A 17,545-nucleotide genomic window follows, 5' to 3' on the forward strand; every position below is an offset into this window, starting at 1 on the left:
TAGATGACGCAGTTTATTAAGTACCAAGCTGCAACAGAACACTTGGAATTAGATGCAGGGTAGCGGCTGCACAAGGTGGAAGGCAAAGGTTTCCAGGCTTCATTCATCTCCCTGTGAGCACTCTGTTTTCTGGCACTGGCACTTCCTCTGCTCCAGCATCTTCTCATCGCTAACCGTGTTGGAGGTTCAGCTGTGACTGTGGAAGGGCAGGAAAAGAAAAGGCTGTGTGTTAGTTTTACAGCAGGCTGGGCCAAAGGCGGCGCTGGAAGGTGGGTCCTGGAAGCACAGCACTAACGCGCAGATCCAGATACCGAAAACCAAACACTCAAACGTGTCGACAACAAACTTACAGCCTTTGGGCTACAGACGCACGTGGAAAATTGCGTTACATGGACATAGGGATCAACTTCTTGCGGTTTTTGCCTTATTTCTTGGCCAGCTCTTTCTCCCGTCTCTCTTTTAGACTGCTGTAGTTGGCTGTGACCCACCATGCTAGTCTCCCAACGGCTTCTGGGGTTAAGCCCTGGTTCTGCCCTGGTTCTTCCCGAGTCCCACGCGGAGTGGACAACTGTTCTCGCAGGTCCTGGTTTTATCTTGCCCGCTGCATGCGTTTTTTTGACTGCATCTCCAGCTGTTGGGAAATGTCACCAACTTGTAGGCAGCAAAACAAAAGGAACTCAAAGAGAGAGCTCTCAAGTTACCCACTTCTGTGGCAATCCGTAAGGTGGGGGTCCGTCGAGACTGCATTCGTCACCTGCTGACAGAGTATTAAAATGTATTAAAATCTTGATGTACGGTGACCAGCTCCGCTTCTTCTCGCTCGGGGCCCCTGGGACCGCGTCCTGGTCGGTGAGGCCATTGAGCTCAGCAGCCCTGCTGGGACTCCTGGCTCATGGTTTTTACCCATCACGGTAACTACCTCCGTGTTCATCACCATCATCACCATCTACTGCTACAGCAGCAGCAGGAGCCTCGAGAGAAGTCAATCAATTGCAAAATACAGCCAACAGATAATTAGCAACACGGAAAAAAAGTATAGGAAAAGAATCGTACGGGTTCCAGCAGAAAAAAATAATCACCTCAAATCCACCAAACAAACCAGAGCTCACCTTTCTTCTTTGTTTACCAACTTCGTTGGCCACCTCAGAACAGCTGTTCTCCATCTCCCCCCGGGAACTGAGCTGGGACTCTCTCTTTCTCCCCGCATATGCCATCAGCTTTGTCCGAAGTCCCTCCAGAAGCATCTTCAACCTGCACAGCAAATTAGTAAGGGAAGCGTGAGGCGAAGCAACGGTCGGCCTTTTTCACGTACTCTTATGTAAGCGGCACAGCCGTGGCGTGCTTCATCTGTAACATGCTCGACAGGCCAAGAATTGCTGACAACAGCCAGCCCTCCAGTGCCACACGTCACTTGGAGGGCCCAAAGTTTACCTGAACGGAGGAAGACGAGACTTCCTTCCCTCCCTCCCAGAACTGCCGGCAGCCTGCATTTGCAAGGCCTTTTGCAGCTTTTTAAAACCATAGGCTCAAGCACAGAAGCCCCTTGCAAGATGGAATGCGAGACTTGAATTTGCTCACAAACGGTTATGTACATGCTTTTACGTTAGAGTTCAGTAAAGCTTGACTTCTACACAACGTGATATTTCTTTAAAGCACTAAAAAGCCATGCCTGGTACATTCTTCCTCCAGTGCGACGTTCCTTCCCCGCATTTCGTCCAGAAGCGCTTCTGATCGGCATTTCATCTTGGCCAGCTTCTTCACTTCCTTGCTTTCACTCCCACGCTTTCCAAATAGAAAAGATACATCACACGCAGAGCACAGGAACGGGATGCATATGCAGCACGTGCAGACAGTGTTCTCCACAAAGAAGATAACACGGATCTCCCAGGTCCAGTCTCCTCTCGCAGCTCTCAACCACAGACCTCTCTCCAGTCCACAGCACACGGCCTACCCATCCAAGGAATCGTGCCGATGAGCGCAAGTGCCCCGCATATTGTCCACCAAGCAGATTCAAAACGCAGTAGCACCAGGGGAATGAGGAAACGTATAGACTTTTCCCCTGAGGGTGCCCTGCCCAAAAACCTGGGGGGTTCCCCACAGCCCACCGGATCTTTTCATAAATTACCTGCCCACAAGAAATTCAAAGACTAAAACCAGTCATTCCCGGAAGCCGTTCATATACCTGCCAATGTTGGTGTTCCTTTGCAGTCCGTGTTGTCTGAAAGCCAGTTATCAAGTCCTCCAGGCCCTTACGAGCCTACAGCAGCATTAAAAGAAGAAAAAAGAAGTCACGCTAGGACTTTCCCGACCGAAGGTCACACCTCACGGCCTTTCTTCTTCTCTTGGCAGCATCAGTACAACGCAGTGTTTGCCTGCCCCGCAACGCCACCCGAGCACACAAAATACTGCCTATGGAGGTGTCGTTCCCTTACTAGTTGCGGATTTTCATCTTTGGAGGTCTCCTCGTTGCATTATGGACCCACACCTTCTGGACAAGGAATCCATAATCACTAAAACGGGAAGGTGACCAGAGTACAGGCAACTGAAGAAGTCCTGTCACAGTCTGACGATGCCAGTCAGGCCTCCAGGATGAGGCGCTCGGCACCACTAGAGCCCAAGGAAAGTCCGCAACCGAGGGTACCAAATCCCTCTACTGCGTGACTGTCTGAAGTGCTGCCTGAGGTCTCAACCTCACGACTGGTCTAAAGCAGAAAATACTTAAGCCAGTGCATTACTGTCAACTCCTTAACAAAGACGGCGTTAAGTAGGACTTGCTATGGTCTCATGGGACAACTCGCAAAGCCAGAAAGCTGGGGAGTGGGCCAGCAGGACTTCCAGAGCAGCCTATAGTCAGTAGAACAGAGGAACTGATCTCTCCTAGAGGCTCTCCAGGAAAACCTCATCTTAAAATTTCCCCACGTGAATACGGAACTAGGCTCTGTAGCTCATGAAAAGGGAAGGCTCTGACTAGCTTACTGAGGCAGAGGCTTGCAGGACTTTCTCAAGGGCTTCAATGGTCTTGGCTTGTTGCTGGGCTGTGGCTTCCAGCCTGGCCTTTCCCACTTGGAGCCTGAAAAAGAAGTACAGGCCTTACCGCAGAAGTCCACAAGAGCACAAATCCCAAAAGAAGAGTGTGAAAGAACCCCATCTAAAACAAGAGCACCTTTGGAAATCGTGTATTACTGTCTTGCTGGGATGCAAGAAGACAGTCCTGTTGTTTTCACACAATCGCAGAAAGCGGAGCCTTGCTCCACTGTGTTACTTCCTTACCGTTGCATGCGTTCTTTCAGCTCTGGGATAGCCGCAGTTCGAGAAGACGTGACCAGAAGGCCCTGCATTTTCCTGGAAGTTGTTAGTTCCCTCTTTTTATTCTTTATGGCGTTCTTCAGGGACTCGGCATAACACTCAGTCTGGGTACGCCGTTCTTTCAATTCCTGCAGCTGTCAAACCACAAGAAGAATCCCCAGTAGTCAGCTTAGGTTTGATAAAAAGGAGTGGACTGCTTTGACTCTCACGTCGACTCTCAAAACCCATGTTACTTCTTCATCTTTTATACTGGCCCCTCTCCTACGTCTACACTGATTTCCTACAGCGTTTCCTAAACGCTGCCACAACACTCCTCCTCCTCTCTCAAGGACTCTGAACACTCTTTGTAGCCCCTTGTTGGCTGCTCCAACACGGTTAGAAGCTCCTCCTGCTCCTACAGTGACTTTGCAACTCCATAACAATGATGATGTGACGAGGGAATACAAAAAAGCACCAGCGCAACACTCCAGTGTGCCTACTCTTTCTCCGTCAGCACACGCTCCGCTTTGCCAAACCCAAGAGAAGCAGCACATACACGTGCTCCGTGAAACTTGAGAAATAGCTTTTTGAAAGGAATACACACACCCTTCTCCAATTAAGGACAAAGTGGCTTCACGGTTAGCGACCTTTCTAATCGTAGGCGCCAGGCTTATAAAACAAGGCGAGTCACTTACCTGTCACTCATCTACTCCTGTTGCAAAGTTGCCTAGTGTACTAAGACCACCTTAGCGCAGCCCTCCACTGTTAACTTCAAGCGGTGCAAACAGGCAGGCACCAAAGGCAGCAGTGCTGTTCCCTCCCAGCCCCCTCGTCACAGCTAGCCGCACCCTGAACCACCCCGGGTTACAGAAAACGCCCAAGAAAGGGATCAGTTCCCCGCTCTGGTTTGCTACAACAGAGGCCTGGGCCCCTGCCAAGAGACAAGAGACAGGCTTTCTCCATACCTTAGCTTTAGACCTGTCCAGTTCCTTCTGCAACTGCAGTTTCTGTTCCTGCAGGTCCCTGCTGTAGCGCTTCTTAGCTTCAAGTGAAGCTTCTGCCAGGGAGTTCTTTTTGAGAGCGTCGGCAAGCCCCTGCTGCAGCTGCCTGACCCACCTCTAAAGAAACAGTGTTCCATGAGCATGGAGACATCAGTAAGAAGATGACAACATGAGAGATGCTTTTACTCATGGGATTATATCATTAGATCGGTCTGCAGGGTGGCCAGCAGGTCGAGGGAGGTGATTCCTCCCTTCTACTCCGCTCTCGTGAGACCCCACCTGGAGTACTGCATCCAGCTCTGGGGTCCGCAGCACAAGGAAGACATGGACTTGTTAGAGCGGGTCCAGAGGAGGGCCACAAAAATGATCAGAGGGCTGAAAGACCTCTCCCATGAAGAAAGGCTGAGAGAGCTGGGGTTGTTCAGCCTGGGGAAGAGGAGGCTCTGGGGAGACCTTATTGCAGCCTTCCAATATAGAAAGGCGGAGAGAGACTTTTTACCAAGGCCTGTAGCGGTAGGACAAGGGGCAACGGTTTTAAACTACAAGAGGGTAGACTTAGATTGGACATAAGGAAGACATTTTTTGCAGCAAGGGTGGTGGGACGCTGGACCAGGTTGCCCAGAGAAGTTGTGGATGCCCCATCCCTGGAAGTGTTCAAAGTCAGGTTGGACGGGGCTTTGAGCAACCTGATCTAGTGGAAGATGTCCCTGCCCACGGCAGGGGGTTGGGCGAGATGACCTTTAAAGGACCCTTCCAGCCCAAACCATTCCATGCTTCTATGACTCAGTGAATTCAAAGATAAGAGATTTTGGCCGCCACCAGCAGGCAGCTGCAGGCATCTTTCTCAGCTGCGCACATCCAAACTATCGGCAGCTCTTCATGAGACTTTCCCCTTCCTAATACAGAGAAAAGGCTTAAGCATTCTTCTCCTTGGAACACAGGCTGAGAGTCTGCGCACGTGCTTTTTTCCAACCCACTGTGTTCCCTCTTTATGCAGACCTTCTGCTTCACAACGGGAAGAAAATGAGGTCGGAAATACGCTTCAGGTCCAGATTCAATAACCTCCTCTCAGCAGCACTCCAAAATGAACTCGGCAGCAAGAACAGCTCTCCGTACACTGACAGGTTCTATTTACAGATATCTGCATCAGCCTCTATTAGAGTCACCTGTCTGTCGCCTTGACAATCTGCTTGAGTTGAAGCATCCTTCTTTAGCTGATGCTCTTCTCTCCCCAGTGCAGTAACCTGAGCGAGCTAGAACACAGACAGACAGTCAGACAGTGGGGAAAGGAATCCCCAGCAACACTGCAGCATGACACTGCATTTCAGCACCAGGGCTACAGATGCGGGACTTCTGCATTACCTCCGGAAGAGAAAGCACCTCATTCTCAGAAGAGGAGTCAAAATCTTCCAGTTGTTCTGCTCCTCCCACTGGCAAGACACCTATGAAGGAGGCAAGAAGCGCGATGCTGCTGTGAGTGCTTATTTCACTCTGCTTTTCCCCATCTGCTTCACTGCAGAGAAGCTTACAAAGGTAACCATTTAGTCCGTCAGGAAATTACCATTGCCGCGCGCCTCTGCAACGGACTGCACGCACGCTCCGTGTCTGTCTGCAGCTGGAAGCAGCACGCCGGCCGGCCCTTTCCTTGGACCTTCAGAATCCGTCTGCGTAATTTAAAAGACATGCGTGAGAACTGGCACAGACTCCTTCTCGACCCGTTTCCACGCACAAAGCTCCCGCTTCAGCCAACACGCGTAACGTGGTAACAGGTGACGGGCAGAACGAAAAGGGCAAACGCAGGCAGCGTGTTAGGCATCTCTGTTGAGCAGGGCTTTCAAAAGGGGCCGAAGTACACCTGCCCAAGATAGAGAGGCCCTAGGCAGAAGCAGCTACGCATCTAGACTGTAGGCCCTGCGGGCGACCAGTTGACACTGACTGGATCCGGAGACGGGAGCTGTGTGGTGGAAAACCAGCAATCCCCACAGCGCCAGCCTTCTAGATATCAGAGGATTGTAACCGTTGGGAAGCTTTACCGCTTCAGTCCTGTACTAGAAATCCAGCTCCAAAGCCAGCTGCTAGGAGACCCGGGTCATTAGCTTGACCTCACCTCCTCCCAGTCCTAACTGAAGAGCTTGCCTGCAGCAGCGGCCTGTCAAGGTCCCAGTTACGAGCGTGTGGCGGAAGCAGCAGCAGCAGCAGAGGGAAACGAGCCCAGAAGCAAGCGAGCCCAGTGGGGCCCCACTGCCTCCTTCAGAGAAGGGGAAGAGTGGCTGGAAAGCTGCCCAGCGGAAAAGGACCTGGGGGCGTTGGTCGACAGCCGGCTGAATATGAGCAGCAGTGTGCCCAGGTGGCCAAGGCGGCCAATAGCATCCTGGCTTGGATCAGAAATAGCGTGGCCAGCTGGACTAGGGAAGCGATTGTCCCTTTGTACTTGGCACTGGTGAGGCCGCACCTCGACTACCGTGTTTGCTTTTTGGGCCCCTCACTGCAAGAAAGACATTGAGGTGCTGGAGCGCGTCCAAAGAAGAGCAAGGAAGCTGGTGAAGGGTCTAGACAACAGGTCCTATGAGGAGCGGCTGAGGGAACTGGGGCTTGTTTAGTCTGGAGGAAAGGAGGCTGAGGGCACACCTTATCGCTCTCTACAACTACCTGAAAGGAGGTTGTAGCGAGGTGGGTGTCGGTCTCTTTTCCCAAGTAGCAAGTGATAGGACAATTGGAAACAGCCTCAGGTTGGGCCAGGGGAGGTTTGGGTTGGATATTAGGCAAGATTTCTTCACTGAAAGGGTTGTCAAGCACTGGAACAGGCTGCCCAGGGAAGTGGTTGAGTCACCATCCCCGGAGGCTTTTAGAAGATGAGTATACGTGGCGCTTAGGGACACGGTTTAGGGCTGGACTCGGCAGTGTTAGGTGTACGGTTGCACTCGATGATCTTAAGGGTCTTTTCTGACCTAAACGATTCTATGATTCTACCTCAGAATCAAAAGGGGAGTCATCATCTTCCTCTTGTTCTGCTCCTCCCACTGGCAAGACACCTACGAAGGAGGCAAGAAGCGCGATGCTGCTGTGAGTGCTTATTTCACTCTGCTTTTCCCCATCTGCTTCACTGCAGAGAAGCTTACAGAGGTAACCATTTAGTCCGTCAGGAAATTACCATTGCCGCGCGCCTCTGCAACGGACTGCACGCACGCTCCGTGTCTGTCTGCAGCTGGAAGCAGCACGCCGGCCGGCCCTTTCCTTGGACCTTCAGAATCCGTCTGCGTAATTTAAAAGACATGCGTGAGAACTGGCACAGACTCCTTCTCGACCCGTTTCCGCGCACAAAGCTCCCGCTTCAGCCAACACGCGTAACGTGGTAACAGGTGACGGGCAGAACGAAAAGGGCAAACGCAGGCAGCGTGTTAGGCATCTCTGTTGAGCAGGGCTTTCAAAAGGGGCCGAAGTACACCTGCCCAAGATAGAGAGGCCCTAGGCAGAAGCAGCTACGCATCTAGACTGTAGGCCCTGCGGGCGACCAGTTGACACTGACTGGATCCGGAGACGGGAGCTGTGTGGTGGAAAACCAGCAATCCCCACAGCGCCAGCCTTCTAGATATCAGAGGATTGTAACCGTTGGGAAGCTTTACCGCTTCAGTCCTGTACTAGAAATCCAGCTCCAAAGCCAGCTGCTAGGAGACCCGGGTCATTAGCTTGACCTCACCTCCTCCCAGTCCTAACTGAAGAGCTTGCCTGCAGCAGCGGCCTGTCAAGGTCCCAGTTACGAGCGTGTGGCGGAAGCAGCAGCAGCAGCAGAGGGAAACGAGCCCAGAAGCAAGCGAGCCCAGTGGGGCCCCACTGCCTCCTTCAGAGAAGGGGAAGAGTGGCTGGAAAGCTGCCCAGCGGAAAAGGACCTGGGGGCGTTGGTCGACAGCCGGCTGAATATGAGCAGCAGTGTGCCCAGGTGGCCAAGGCGGCCAATAGCATCCTGGCTTGGATCAGAAATAGCGTGGCCAGCTGGACTAGGGAAGCGATTGTCCCTTTGTACTTGGCACTGGTGAGGCCGCACCTCGACTACCGTGTTTGCTTTTTGGGCCCCTCACTGCAAGAAAGACATTGAGGTGCTGGAGCGCGTCCAAAGAAGAGCAAGGAAGCTGGTGAAGGGTCTAGACAACAGGTCCTATGAGGAGCGGCTGAGGGAACTGGGGCTTGTTTAGTCTGGAGGAAAGGAGGCTGAGGGCACACCTTATCGCTCTCTACAACTACCTGAAAGGAGGTTGTAGCGAGGTGGGTGTCGGTCTCTTTTCCCAAGTAGCAAGTGATAGGACAATTGGAAACAGCCTCAGGTTGGGCCAGGGGAGGTTTGGGTTGGATATTAGGCAAGATTTCTTCACTGAAAGGGTTGTCAAGCACTGGAACAGGCTGCCCAGGGAAGTGGTTGAGTCACCATCCCCGGAGGCTTTTAGAAGATGAGTATACGTGGCGCTTAGGGACACGGTTTAGGGCTGGACTCGGCAGTGTTAGGTGTACGGTTGCACTCGATGATCTTAAGGGTCTTTTCTGACCTAAACGATTCTATGATTCTACCTCAGAATCAAAAGGGGAGTCATCATCTTCCTCTTGTTCTGCTCCTCCCACTGGCAAGACACCTATGAAGGAGGCAAGAAGCGCGATGCTGCTGTGAGTGCTTATTTCACTCTGCTTTTCCCCATCTGCTTCACTGCAGAGAAGCTTACAGAGGTAACCATTTAGTCCGTCAGGAAATTACCATTGCCGCGCGCCTCTGCAACGGACTGCACGCACGCTCCGTGTCTGTCTGCAGCTGGAAGCAGCACGCCGGCCGGCCCTTTCCTTGGACCTTCAGAATCCGTCTGCGTAATTTAAAAGACATGCGTGAGAACTGGCACAGACTCCTTCTCGACCCGTTTCCGCGCACAAAGCTCCCGCTTCAGCCAACACGCGTAACGTGGTAACAGGTGACGGGCAGAACGAAAAGGGCAAACGCAGGCAGCGTGTTAGGCATCTCTGTTGAGCAGGGCTTTCAAAAGGGGCCGAAGTACACCTGCCCAAGATAGAGAGGCCCTAGGCAGAAGCAGCTACGCATCTAGACTGTAGGCCCTGCGGGCGACCAGTTGACACTGACTGGATCCGGAGACGGGAGCTGTGTGGTGGAAAACCAGCAATCCCCACAGCGCCAGCCTTCTAGATATCAGAGGATTGTAACCGTTGGGAAGCTTTACCGCTTCAGTCCTGTACTAGAAATCCAGCTCCAAAGCCAGCTGCTAGGAGACCCGGGTCATTAGCTTGACCTCACCTCCTCCCAGTCCTAACTGAAGAGCTTGCCTGCAGCAGCGGCCTGTCAAGGTCCCAGTTACGAGCGTGTGGCGGAAGCAGCAGCAGCAGCAGAGGGAAACGAGCCCAGAAGCAAGCGAGCCCAGTGGGGCCCCACTGCCTCCTTCAGAGAAGGGGAAGAGTGGCTGGAAAGCTGCCCAGCGGAAAAGGACCTGGGGGCGTTGGTCGACAGCCGGCTGAATATGAGCAGCAGTGTGCCCAGGTGGCCAAGGCGGCCAATAGCATCCTGGCTTGGATCAGAAATAGCGTGGCCAGCTGGACTAGGGAAGCGATTGTCCCTTTGTACTTGGCACTGGTGAGGCCGCACCTCGACTACCGTGTTTGCTTTTTGGGCCCCTCACTGCAAGAAAGACATTGAGGTGCTGGAGCGCGTCCAAAGAAGAGCAAGGAAGCTGGTGAAGGGTCTAGACAACAGGTCCTATGAGGAGCGGCTGAGGGAACTGGGGCTTGTTTAGTCTGGAGGAAAGGAGGCTGAGGGCACACCTTATCGCTCTCTACAACTACCTGAAAGGAGGTTGTAGCGAGGTGGGTGTCGGTCTCTTTTCCCAAGTAGCAAGTGATAGGACAATTGGAAACAGCCTCAGGTTGGGCCAGGGGAGGTTTGGGTTGGATATTAGGCAAGATTTCTTCACTGAAAGGGTTGTCAAGCACTGGAACAGGCTGCCCAGGGAAGTGGTTGAGTCACCATCCCCGGAGGCTTTTAGAAGATGAGTATACGTGGCGCTTAGGGACACGGTTTAGGGCTGGACTCGGCAGTGTTAGGTGTACGGTTGCACTCGATGATCTTAAGGGTCTTTTCTGACCTAAACGATTCTATGATTCTACCTCAGAATCAAAAGGGGAGTCATCATCTTCCTCTTGTTCTGCTCCTGCTGCTGGCAAGACACCTACGAAGGAGGCAAGAAGCGCGATGCTGCTGTGAGTGCTTATTTCACTCTGCTTTTCCCCATCTGCTTCACTGCAGAGAAGCTTACAGAGGTAACCATTTAGTCCGTCAGGAAATTACCATTGCCGCGCGCCTCTGCAACGGACTGCACGCACGCTCCGTGTCTGTCTGCAGCTGGAAGCAGCACGCCGGCCGGCCCTTTCCTTGGACCTTCAGAATCCGTCTGCGTAATTTAAAAGACATGCGTGAGAACTGGCACAGACTCCTTCTCGACCCGTTTCCGCGCACAAAGCTCCCGCTTCAGCCAACACGCGTAACGTGGTAACAGGTGACGGGCAGAACGAAAAGGGCAAACGCAGGCAGCGTGTTAGGCATCTCTGTTGAGCAGGGCTTTCAAAAGGGGCCGAAGTACACCTGCCCAAGATAGAGAGGCCCTAGGCAGAAGCAGCTACGCATCTAGACTGTAGGCCCTGCGGGCGACCAGTTGACACTGACTGGATCCGGAGACGGGAGCTGTGTGGTGGAAAACCAGCAATCCCCACAGCGCCAGCCTTCTAGATATCAGAGGATTGTAACCGTTGGGAAGCTTTACCGCTTCAGTCCTGTACTAGAAATCCAGCTCCAAAGCCAGCTGCTAGGAGACCCGGGTCATTAGCTTGACCTCACCTCCTCCCAGTCCTAACTGAAGAGCTTGCCTGCAGCAGCGGCCTGTCAAGGTCCCAGTTACGAGCGTGTGGCGGAAGCAGCAGCAGCAGCAGAGGGAAACGAGCCCAGAAGCAAGCGAGCCCAGTGGGGCCCCACTGCCTCCTTCAGAGAAGGGGAAGAGTGGCTGGAAAGCTGCCCAGCGGAAAAGGACCTGGGGGCGTTGGTCGACAGCCGGCTGAATATGAGCAGCAGTGTGCCCAGGTGGCCAAGGCGGCCAATAGCATCCTGGCTTGGATCAGAAATAGCGTGGCCAGCTGGACTAGGGAAGCGATTGTCCCTTTGTACTTGGCACTGGTGAGGCCGCACCTCGACTACCGTGTTTGCTTTTTGGGCCCCTCACTGCAAGAAAGACATTGAGGTGCTGGAGCGCGTCCAAAGAAGAGCAAGGAAGCTGGTGAAGGGTCTAGACAACAGGTCCTATGAGGAGCGGCTGAGGGAACTGGGGCTTGTTTAGTCTGGAGGAAAGGAGGCTGAGGGCACACCTTATCGCTCTCTACAACTACCTGAAAGGAGGTTGTAGCGAGGTGGGTGTCGGTCTCTTTTCCCAAGTAGCAAGTGATAGGACAATTGGAAACAGCCTCAGGTTGGGCCAGGGGAGGTTTGGGTTGGATATTAGGCAAGATTTCTTCACTGAAAGGGTTGTCAAGCACTGGAACAGGCTGCCCAGGGAAGTGGTTGAGTCACCATCCCCGGAGGCTTTTAGAAGATGAGTATACGTGGCGCTTAGGGACACGGTTTAGGGCTGGACTCGGCAGTGTTAGGTGTACGGTTGCACTCGATGATCTTAGGGGTCTTTTCTGACCTAAACGATTCTATGATTCTACCTCAGAATCAAAAGGGGAGTCATCATCTTCCTCTTGTTCTGCTCCTCCCGCTGGCAAGACACCTACGAAGGAGGCAAGAAGCGCGATGCTGCTGTGAGTGCTTATTTCCCTCTGCTTCTCCCCAGCCCTCAAGCCCTGCGTCCCATCGACGGGTTATCGTTCTCCTACAGGCCCTAGTGATTTGTCCTCGTCACCTCCTCCACGGTGGCGGATCGTACCTGCTCCGGTCATTGCAGGTGCGCCCAAGGGAACGTCAGCAGTTGTCCCAGAGCAAGAGCTGTCAAGTACTGCTGGGCCTTCTGTGCTTCCTGCAGAACATTCACCCGTCCTTTCACAGTTCACAAATTCCTCCCATTGGTTATAAATACTATATAGAGAAAGGAAGGAAATGCATTCAGTAAAAATACCTCCACACTTGCATACACTCTCTACTGGAAGAGCAACAGCCATTCATGAGCCATCCTCCCCATATTCATAGCCAGCTGGTAAAGGGTAACACACACACACACACACACAGAGACAGAGCTTACTGCACTGCTAGAGTAGTGGAGACTGAAATACTCACTACAGGCATGTTCACGCTACAGGTGCCTATTCTTGTCTATGGAGTAACTCAGCCCTGCTGGCTACAGTCTCATCTGAAAACCCCCGCTCCGTTTTGAGGGCCAGTGAGATTAACAAGACCCCTGGCAGACTGACATCTAACTACAAGGCTTCTACCTCAGCGGGATGCTATACTAATGCTGTAGCAACTCTTCACATCAAGCTGGGGTAACGTCTCCTCAAGCCCAGTCCTGACTTTGAAGGGCTTCAGAAATTCCCATGGTTAGTCTGAGGACCTGGGAGTTTAGAGAGCTCCTAAGTGGGATATCGAGAGGCCAAGAAAGATTGCGGTTGCATTCCAAGCACAGCAGGGGTTAAGTACATTGCATAGTGTTATCTTCTAACAACCCTGGCAGAGGGTCAGCTGGGGCTCCGGAGAGAGACCACTTTCAGGTTTGCTTCATAAGCAGAACTAAAAACCAAACAAAAAGCCCCAAACAAACAAGAAAAGAAAATATTAAAAACGCGCTCCAGACCAAGGCTGCGCTGCAAAATGGTGCATTAGCGCAACATTGATACTGTGCCAGCAGCCGGGAGGGAAGGAATGAACGTGTTGTTTTGGTAGAGCAATCCTCAAACGTGCTTTATTCCTAAAGGGGTTTTTACTCCACAGTTTACCCAGGCACCCTTCTCTCCTGCTTCCCATTGGTACAGGCTGACAGGGGGGGCAGGGGGAGAAGAAATGAAGTCGAGATGCAGTGACAAGAGGTCACGGGCAGTTGTTTATGGCTAGACAAGGCATGCTCGTAGGCATAATGCAGTTCATTCACCCATCACTAGGCTACTATTTCCTTCAGCCTAGCTGTTAAGCACACATAGCCACCTTAGCGAAGGAACGGCCAGGGGTGCAAAGCTACCCACGAGAGGAGGAAAACCGCTGAAGAGTTTAACTCGGGGGATATCAGTTAGATCCCCTCTGCAACAAAAGGCAGGTAGTTGCTAGTCAGTTGAGTTGAGTGGAGCTTGGCAGCACACAGGTGGATTCTCGGAGAGAACCGTGGGGGGAAGTTTCCCTCAACTTCCAAATCCACTCTCGACACAGAAGGAGATGCATCAGAAGACGTCACTGGGCCCAGCTTCAGCAAAGGACTCAACGCCTCATTAAACCCCGGTGATGTTACCAAAAAGGGCCGTACTCAGCACGGACGTTCTGAGAACGCAGCTGCTCTAACGAGGACGTAAAACACTTACTCAGCATATCCAGACAGTCTGGCATAAGAGAGAGCTGTCCTGCCAAACTCGTCTTCATGAGAAAGTTCAGCACCATGCCGAAGAAGAAGTCGTATTACATTCACATCCCCAGCAGCAACAGCAACCATAAGAGTGGTCCTAAAGCATCCAAGAGATGATAGGAAATACATCAGCTTCTGCGGACATTGCATTGCCATTACTTCAGTCCCTCTTTGCTCCCCAAACAATTCATTTCCCCTCTCCTACAGGCAGAGTGAAAGCACAGCCAAACACGTGGAAGCGTCGGAGAATTGAGGCTGGCAGGACCTCAGGAGGTCTCCAGGCCAACCACCTGCCCAGAGCAGACTCGGGGGGTGGGGGCGCACGCGTGTGTGCACACGCACGCGTGTGTGTGGCACCACAGCCAACGCTTTCTTGCAGTCCTCAGTGCAGAAATCGTCCCCTGAGGTAAGAGAGCAGCCGAGTGGGGGTGTGCTGTCACAAGTCACGCGGTAGGAGCTCCTTCCGAGCAGCTCCTGGTTCTTTTTCAAAGCTCGTTCCTATGGCTGCCATCAATCCAACTTGAACAATGCTAAGGAGTCCCACGCGCACTTTTGAGAAACCCTTCACCTTTTATGCCTATCTCGAGCATGCACGTCAGCTCCTTTTTGAAGAAGGAACTCGACCATCTCTTCACAGTGCTCGGTGATCGCAACAGCAAGCGGAGTGTATCCCATCTGAAAGGAGAAATCACCTCCCTTACAATAACACAGAAAAGTCAAGCAAGTTGTGGGAAGAGGAGCCTTACCCAAAGTCCACGCTTACCTTATTCTGAGCATCAATATGGGCATTGTGCTCAAGTAACAGCTCCACTAGAGATTTGCTAGGAATGGCGGCAGCCAGGTGAAGGGCAGTGTTGCCGCCAGCACCTCTGAGGTCAGGGTTGGCACCGTGTTCCAGCAGAATAGCCACACAGTCTTTGTGCTGGTGCTCTACTGCCTGGAAAGAAGACACAAAGGAGGAATAACTTCCAACATCTACGTTTCTCTCTGTCAGAACTCCCGCGTCTTCCCAACACTGGCAAGTACGAGCGTCTTCAAAGATTAGGCAACATATGCCCCTTCCCCGCTGACTACAAGGTACCTGTTTCTACGCAGGCCTATGTGAAGAATCATGCAAGGTGTGTATCGCTCAGTGCATAATCGATAAGCCCAAGGTACAACAGCATAACGTATTCCATGTACCTTCATCAGCGGCGATTTCTTAGAATTGTCACGAGGGTTTAGCTGGCACTTCTTTCCTGCTAGAAATCGAACGACATCTGCATGGCCGTTCGCACAAGCAAGATGCAGAGGCGTCCTAGAAATTAAATATATTCAGTTAACACAGACAGACAGCTGAAGACATCGTTTCAGGCTGTGGTACGCGCCACATAGGGCCACAAGCCTCAACTGGCAAAAAACAAGCCGAAAGCAAGCGTCCTCGTTCCAGAGCCGGTGGCGGGAGCTGCACACCCAAAGCCTGGGGCTGGCTAGGAAAAATCCCCAACGCATCCGCTGAGTCAGGAGGCATTTCCTCGGCTGTGTCAATGAACCTGCACAGACAGACTCCTGTGCCCAGGCACTGGTCCCTGCCTCCAGCAGGACTGCCCAGCCACCCAGCACAGCAAAGGAGACCGCGTCTTGGCAGCCTGGAGTCTATGGAGGCTACGTAAGTCTACAGAGACTGCGGAGTCTGCGTAAGCCCCTGGGTTTTCCCCCGATCAGTCCCGTGCCAGACATGTCGCAGAGACATAGGGGATGGGATTTCTAACAGCAACGGGAAGGCTGTGCCGTGTCTGTCCGCAAATCCATGCCCTGCTCAAGCAAGCCGCTCGGTCTGGCAAGGGGAAAGGAGCCGTCTCTGCTTGGACGAAGGCCTGCTGAGCTCCACAGAAGATTCACTACAGGGACCAGGCTGGCAGGGCAGAGCAGGGCAGGGCAGAGCGGAGCGGAGCGGAGCGGAGCATCCGCCGCCTCCTGTCTCAGCTTGGGTCAGGCCTCCGCTAAGGCCAGCGCTGTGGAGCCGGCCCTGCTCCTAGGGCGCTTGCGACCGTGCCGGGCTTTGCCGGCTCTTCCAGCCAGGGTGGGTGGAGGCTTTGCTACGGGCACTGCCCGCCCCTTACTGCTTCTGCGCGTTCCGCCCGTTGACGCGGAATCTCTTCCGCCACCAGCGCCGCTGCAGCCGGGCCAGGTCACCGCTGGCGGCCGCGCTGTGCAGCCCGCCCCAGCCCTCCTCCCGGAGCTCGGAGGCCCCGGCGGCGCCGGGCGCGGGAGCGCTGCCGGACGGCGGCCGCTCCCGCACCCTCCCGAGGAGTCCGATGAGCCTCTGCATGCTGCGGCGGGGACAAGGGCACGGCCCGCCCCGGGGCTAGCAGCCGCAGGAGGCGCCCGGCGGGCTCTGCCGAGCCGCGGGCGGGGAGAGGGCGAGAAGAGCCGAGAGCCGAGCCCCGAGCGGCGGCCGCGGCTCGCAGCCCCCGACGCTCCCAGCCAGAGACGCGCTGCCGGTCCCGCCGCGGCGGCGACAGCACTGAGCGGCGGCGCCTGCAGGGGGCGGCCTAACTCTCGGGGCGTCACAGGGGGCGCGACGGGGGGGCGTCACAGGGGGCGGGGTGACGCCGGCCCGTCGCGAGCGGGCTCTGCCTCCGCCGTCGGGGCGCCCCCGGGGCGGGGGCCGGCTGGCCGGAAAATGCCTCTGAAGATGTGCCGTTTGCACAGCTGCTGTTCAAGAGCCCTATTTGCTCCCGTGTTAGAATGTTGACGGATGCGTCCCTCTGTGCGTCGGGCGAGGTTCTGGAGTAAAATACGGCAGCGGTGGCCACGGACGGGGCTGCTGACAAACCGTCGAACGCGCACCAAAGCTTCGCCCTGTCCCGCCTCTCCCCCGGGGCGGGGGCCGGGTGGCCGGCGGCTGCGGCAGTGGCCGAAGCGGCCCTCGCCTCACCCGCTCCGCGTTTCCCCTCAGCGCGTGGCCGCGGAGCCTGGGGATGCGGGTCCCCAAAAGCAGAGCCGGAGGCGGCCAGCACCTGGCTCGGGCGGGCGCGGACCTCGGGCGGTCTCTCGCCTGGCTCTCGCTGTCACTCCCAGTGACACCCCCTCGGGGCTAGTGTGAACGTACATCGTGCTGGCATGAGGCGCGCGTTCGCGTGGCCAGGTTTCCTCCAGCGTGCTCTTCTGCAAGGCTGCTCAGCTCCTGCGACCCAGCGGAAGATGTGCACCAGCTCCTCTGTACACGGTGCCAGGCACGTGAAGCACGTGACCCCTGCCCAGAAACCGAGGGGGCAGAAGAGGGCCAGAAGGACACGAAGGAAAGAGCTGGGGAGCTGCAGCCCTGCTCCATGGGCTAAACTGCTGGCAGGCCACCCTGGGGACCACACCTGATCCTGCTGGTTGTCTCCTTTTTGCCGGCGCGTTAGGGTAGAAACCCAAAGTCATTTGCTTCATATCGGCCACAGGTGAAAGCACCTTGCTTATGCTGACACCAACACCCGAATTAGCCCCACTGGGAAATTTCAAGTCAGGACGGTAAAAGCTCTGCAGAGGAAACCACAGGCATTCCTCTTCACTGTTTCAGGGAAGGCTCTGACTCGCTTCCTGAGGCAGAGGCTTGCAGGTCTTTCTCAAGGGCTTCAATGGTCTTGGCTTGTTGCTGGGCTGTGGCTTCCAGCCTGGCCCTTCCCACTTGGAGCCTGAAAAAGAAGTACAGGC

General features: G+C 54.3%; 1 protein-coding gene across 1 annotated transcript in view; it reads right to left on the reverse strand.

Annotated features, from left to right (window-relative positions):
• Positions 1–17,545, reverse strand: part of LOC143159165 (uncharacterized) — a 20,447-nt gene continuing 2,902 nt past the window's right edge. The window contains exons 3-26 of the mRNA XM_076335610.1: positions 15,044–15,158; positions 14,625–14,798; positions 14,430–14,536; positions 13,821–13,958; positions 12,245–12,393; positions 12,027–12,088; positions 10,618–10,720; positions 10,437–10,498; positions 9,028–9,130; positions 8,847–8,908; positions 7,438–7,540; positions 7,257–7,318; positions 5,848–5,950; positions 5,649–5,728; positions 5,453–5,539; positions 4,251–4,403; positions 3,271–3,440; positions 2,977–3,070; positions 2,183–2,257; positions 1,670–1,947; positions 1,110–1,251; positions 706–757; positions 351–631; positions 1–196 (exon numbers count right to left, since the gene is read on the reverse strand). Of these exons, the coding sequence (XP_076191725.1) occupies positions 170–196; positions 351–631; positions 706–757; positions 1,110–1,251; positions 1,670–1,947; positions 2,183–2,257; positions 2,977–3,070; positions 3,271–3,440; positions 4,251–4,403; positions 5,453–5,539; positions 5,649–5,728; positions 5,848–5,950; positions 7,257–7,318; positions 7,438–7,540; positions 8,847–8,908; positions 9,028–9,130; positions 10,437–10,498; positions 10,618–10,720; positions 12,027–12,088; positions 12,245–12,393; positions 13,821–13,958; positions 14,430–14,536; positions 14,625–14,798; positions 15,044–15,158 (2,782 nt within the window). The 3' untranslated portion in view covers positions 1–169. The remainder of the gene's footprint in view (positions 197–350; positions 632–705; positions 758–1,109; positions 1,252–1,669; positions 1,948–2,182; positions 2,258–2,976; positions 3,071–3,270; positions 3,441–4,250; positions 4,404–5,452; positions 5,540–5,648; positions 5,729–5,847; positions 5,951–7,256; positions 7,319–7,437; positions 7,541–8,846; positions 8,909–9,027; positions 9,131–10,436; positions 10,499–10,617; positions 10,721–12,026; positions 12,089–12,244; positions 12,394–13,820; positions 13,959–14,429; positions 14,537–14,624; positions 14,799–15,043; positions 15,159–17,545) is intronic.

This window comes from Aptenodytes patagonicus, chromosome 1 (assembly GCF_965638725.1).
Source record: "Aptenodytes patagonicus chromosome 1, bAptPat1.pri.cur, whole genome shotgun sequence".
Taxonomy (NCBI): domain Eukaryota; kingdom Metazoa; phylum Chordata; class Aves; order Sphenisciformes; family Spheniscidae; genus Aptenodytes; species Aptenodytes patagonicus.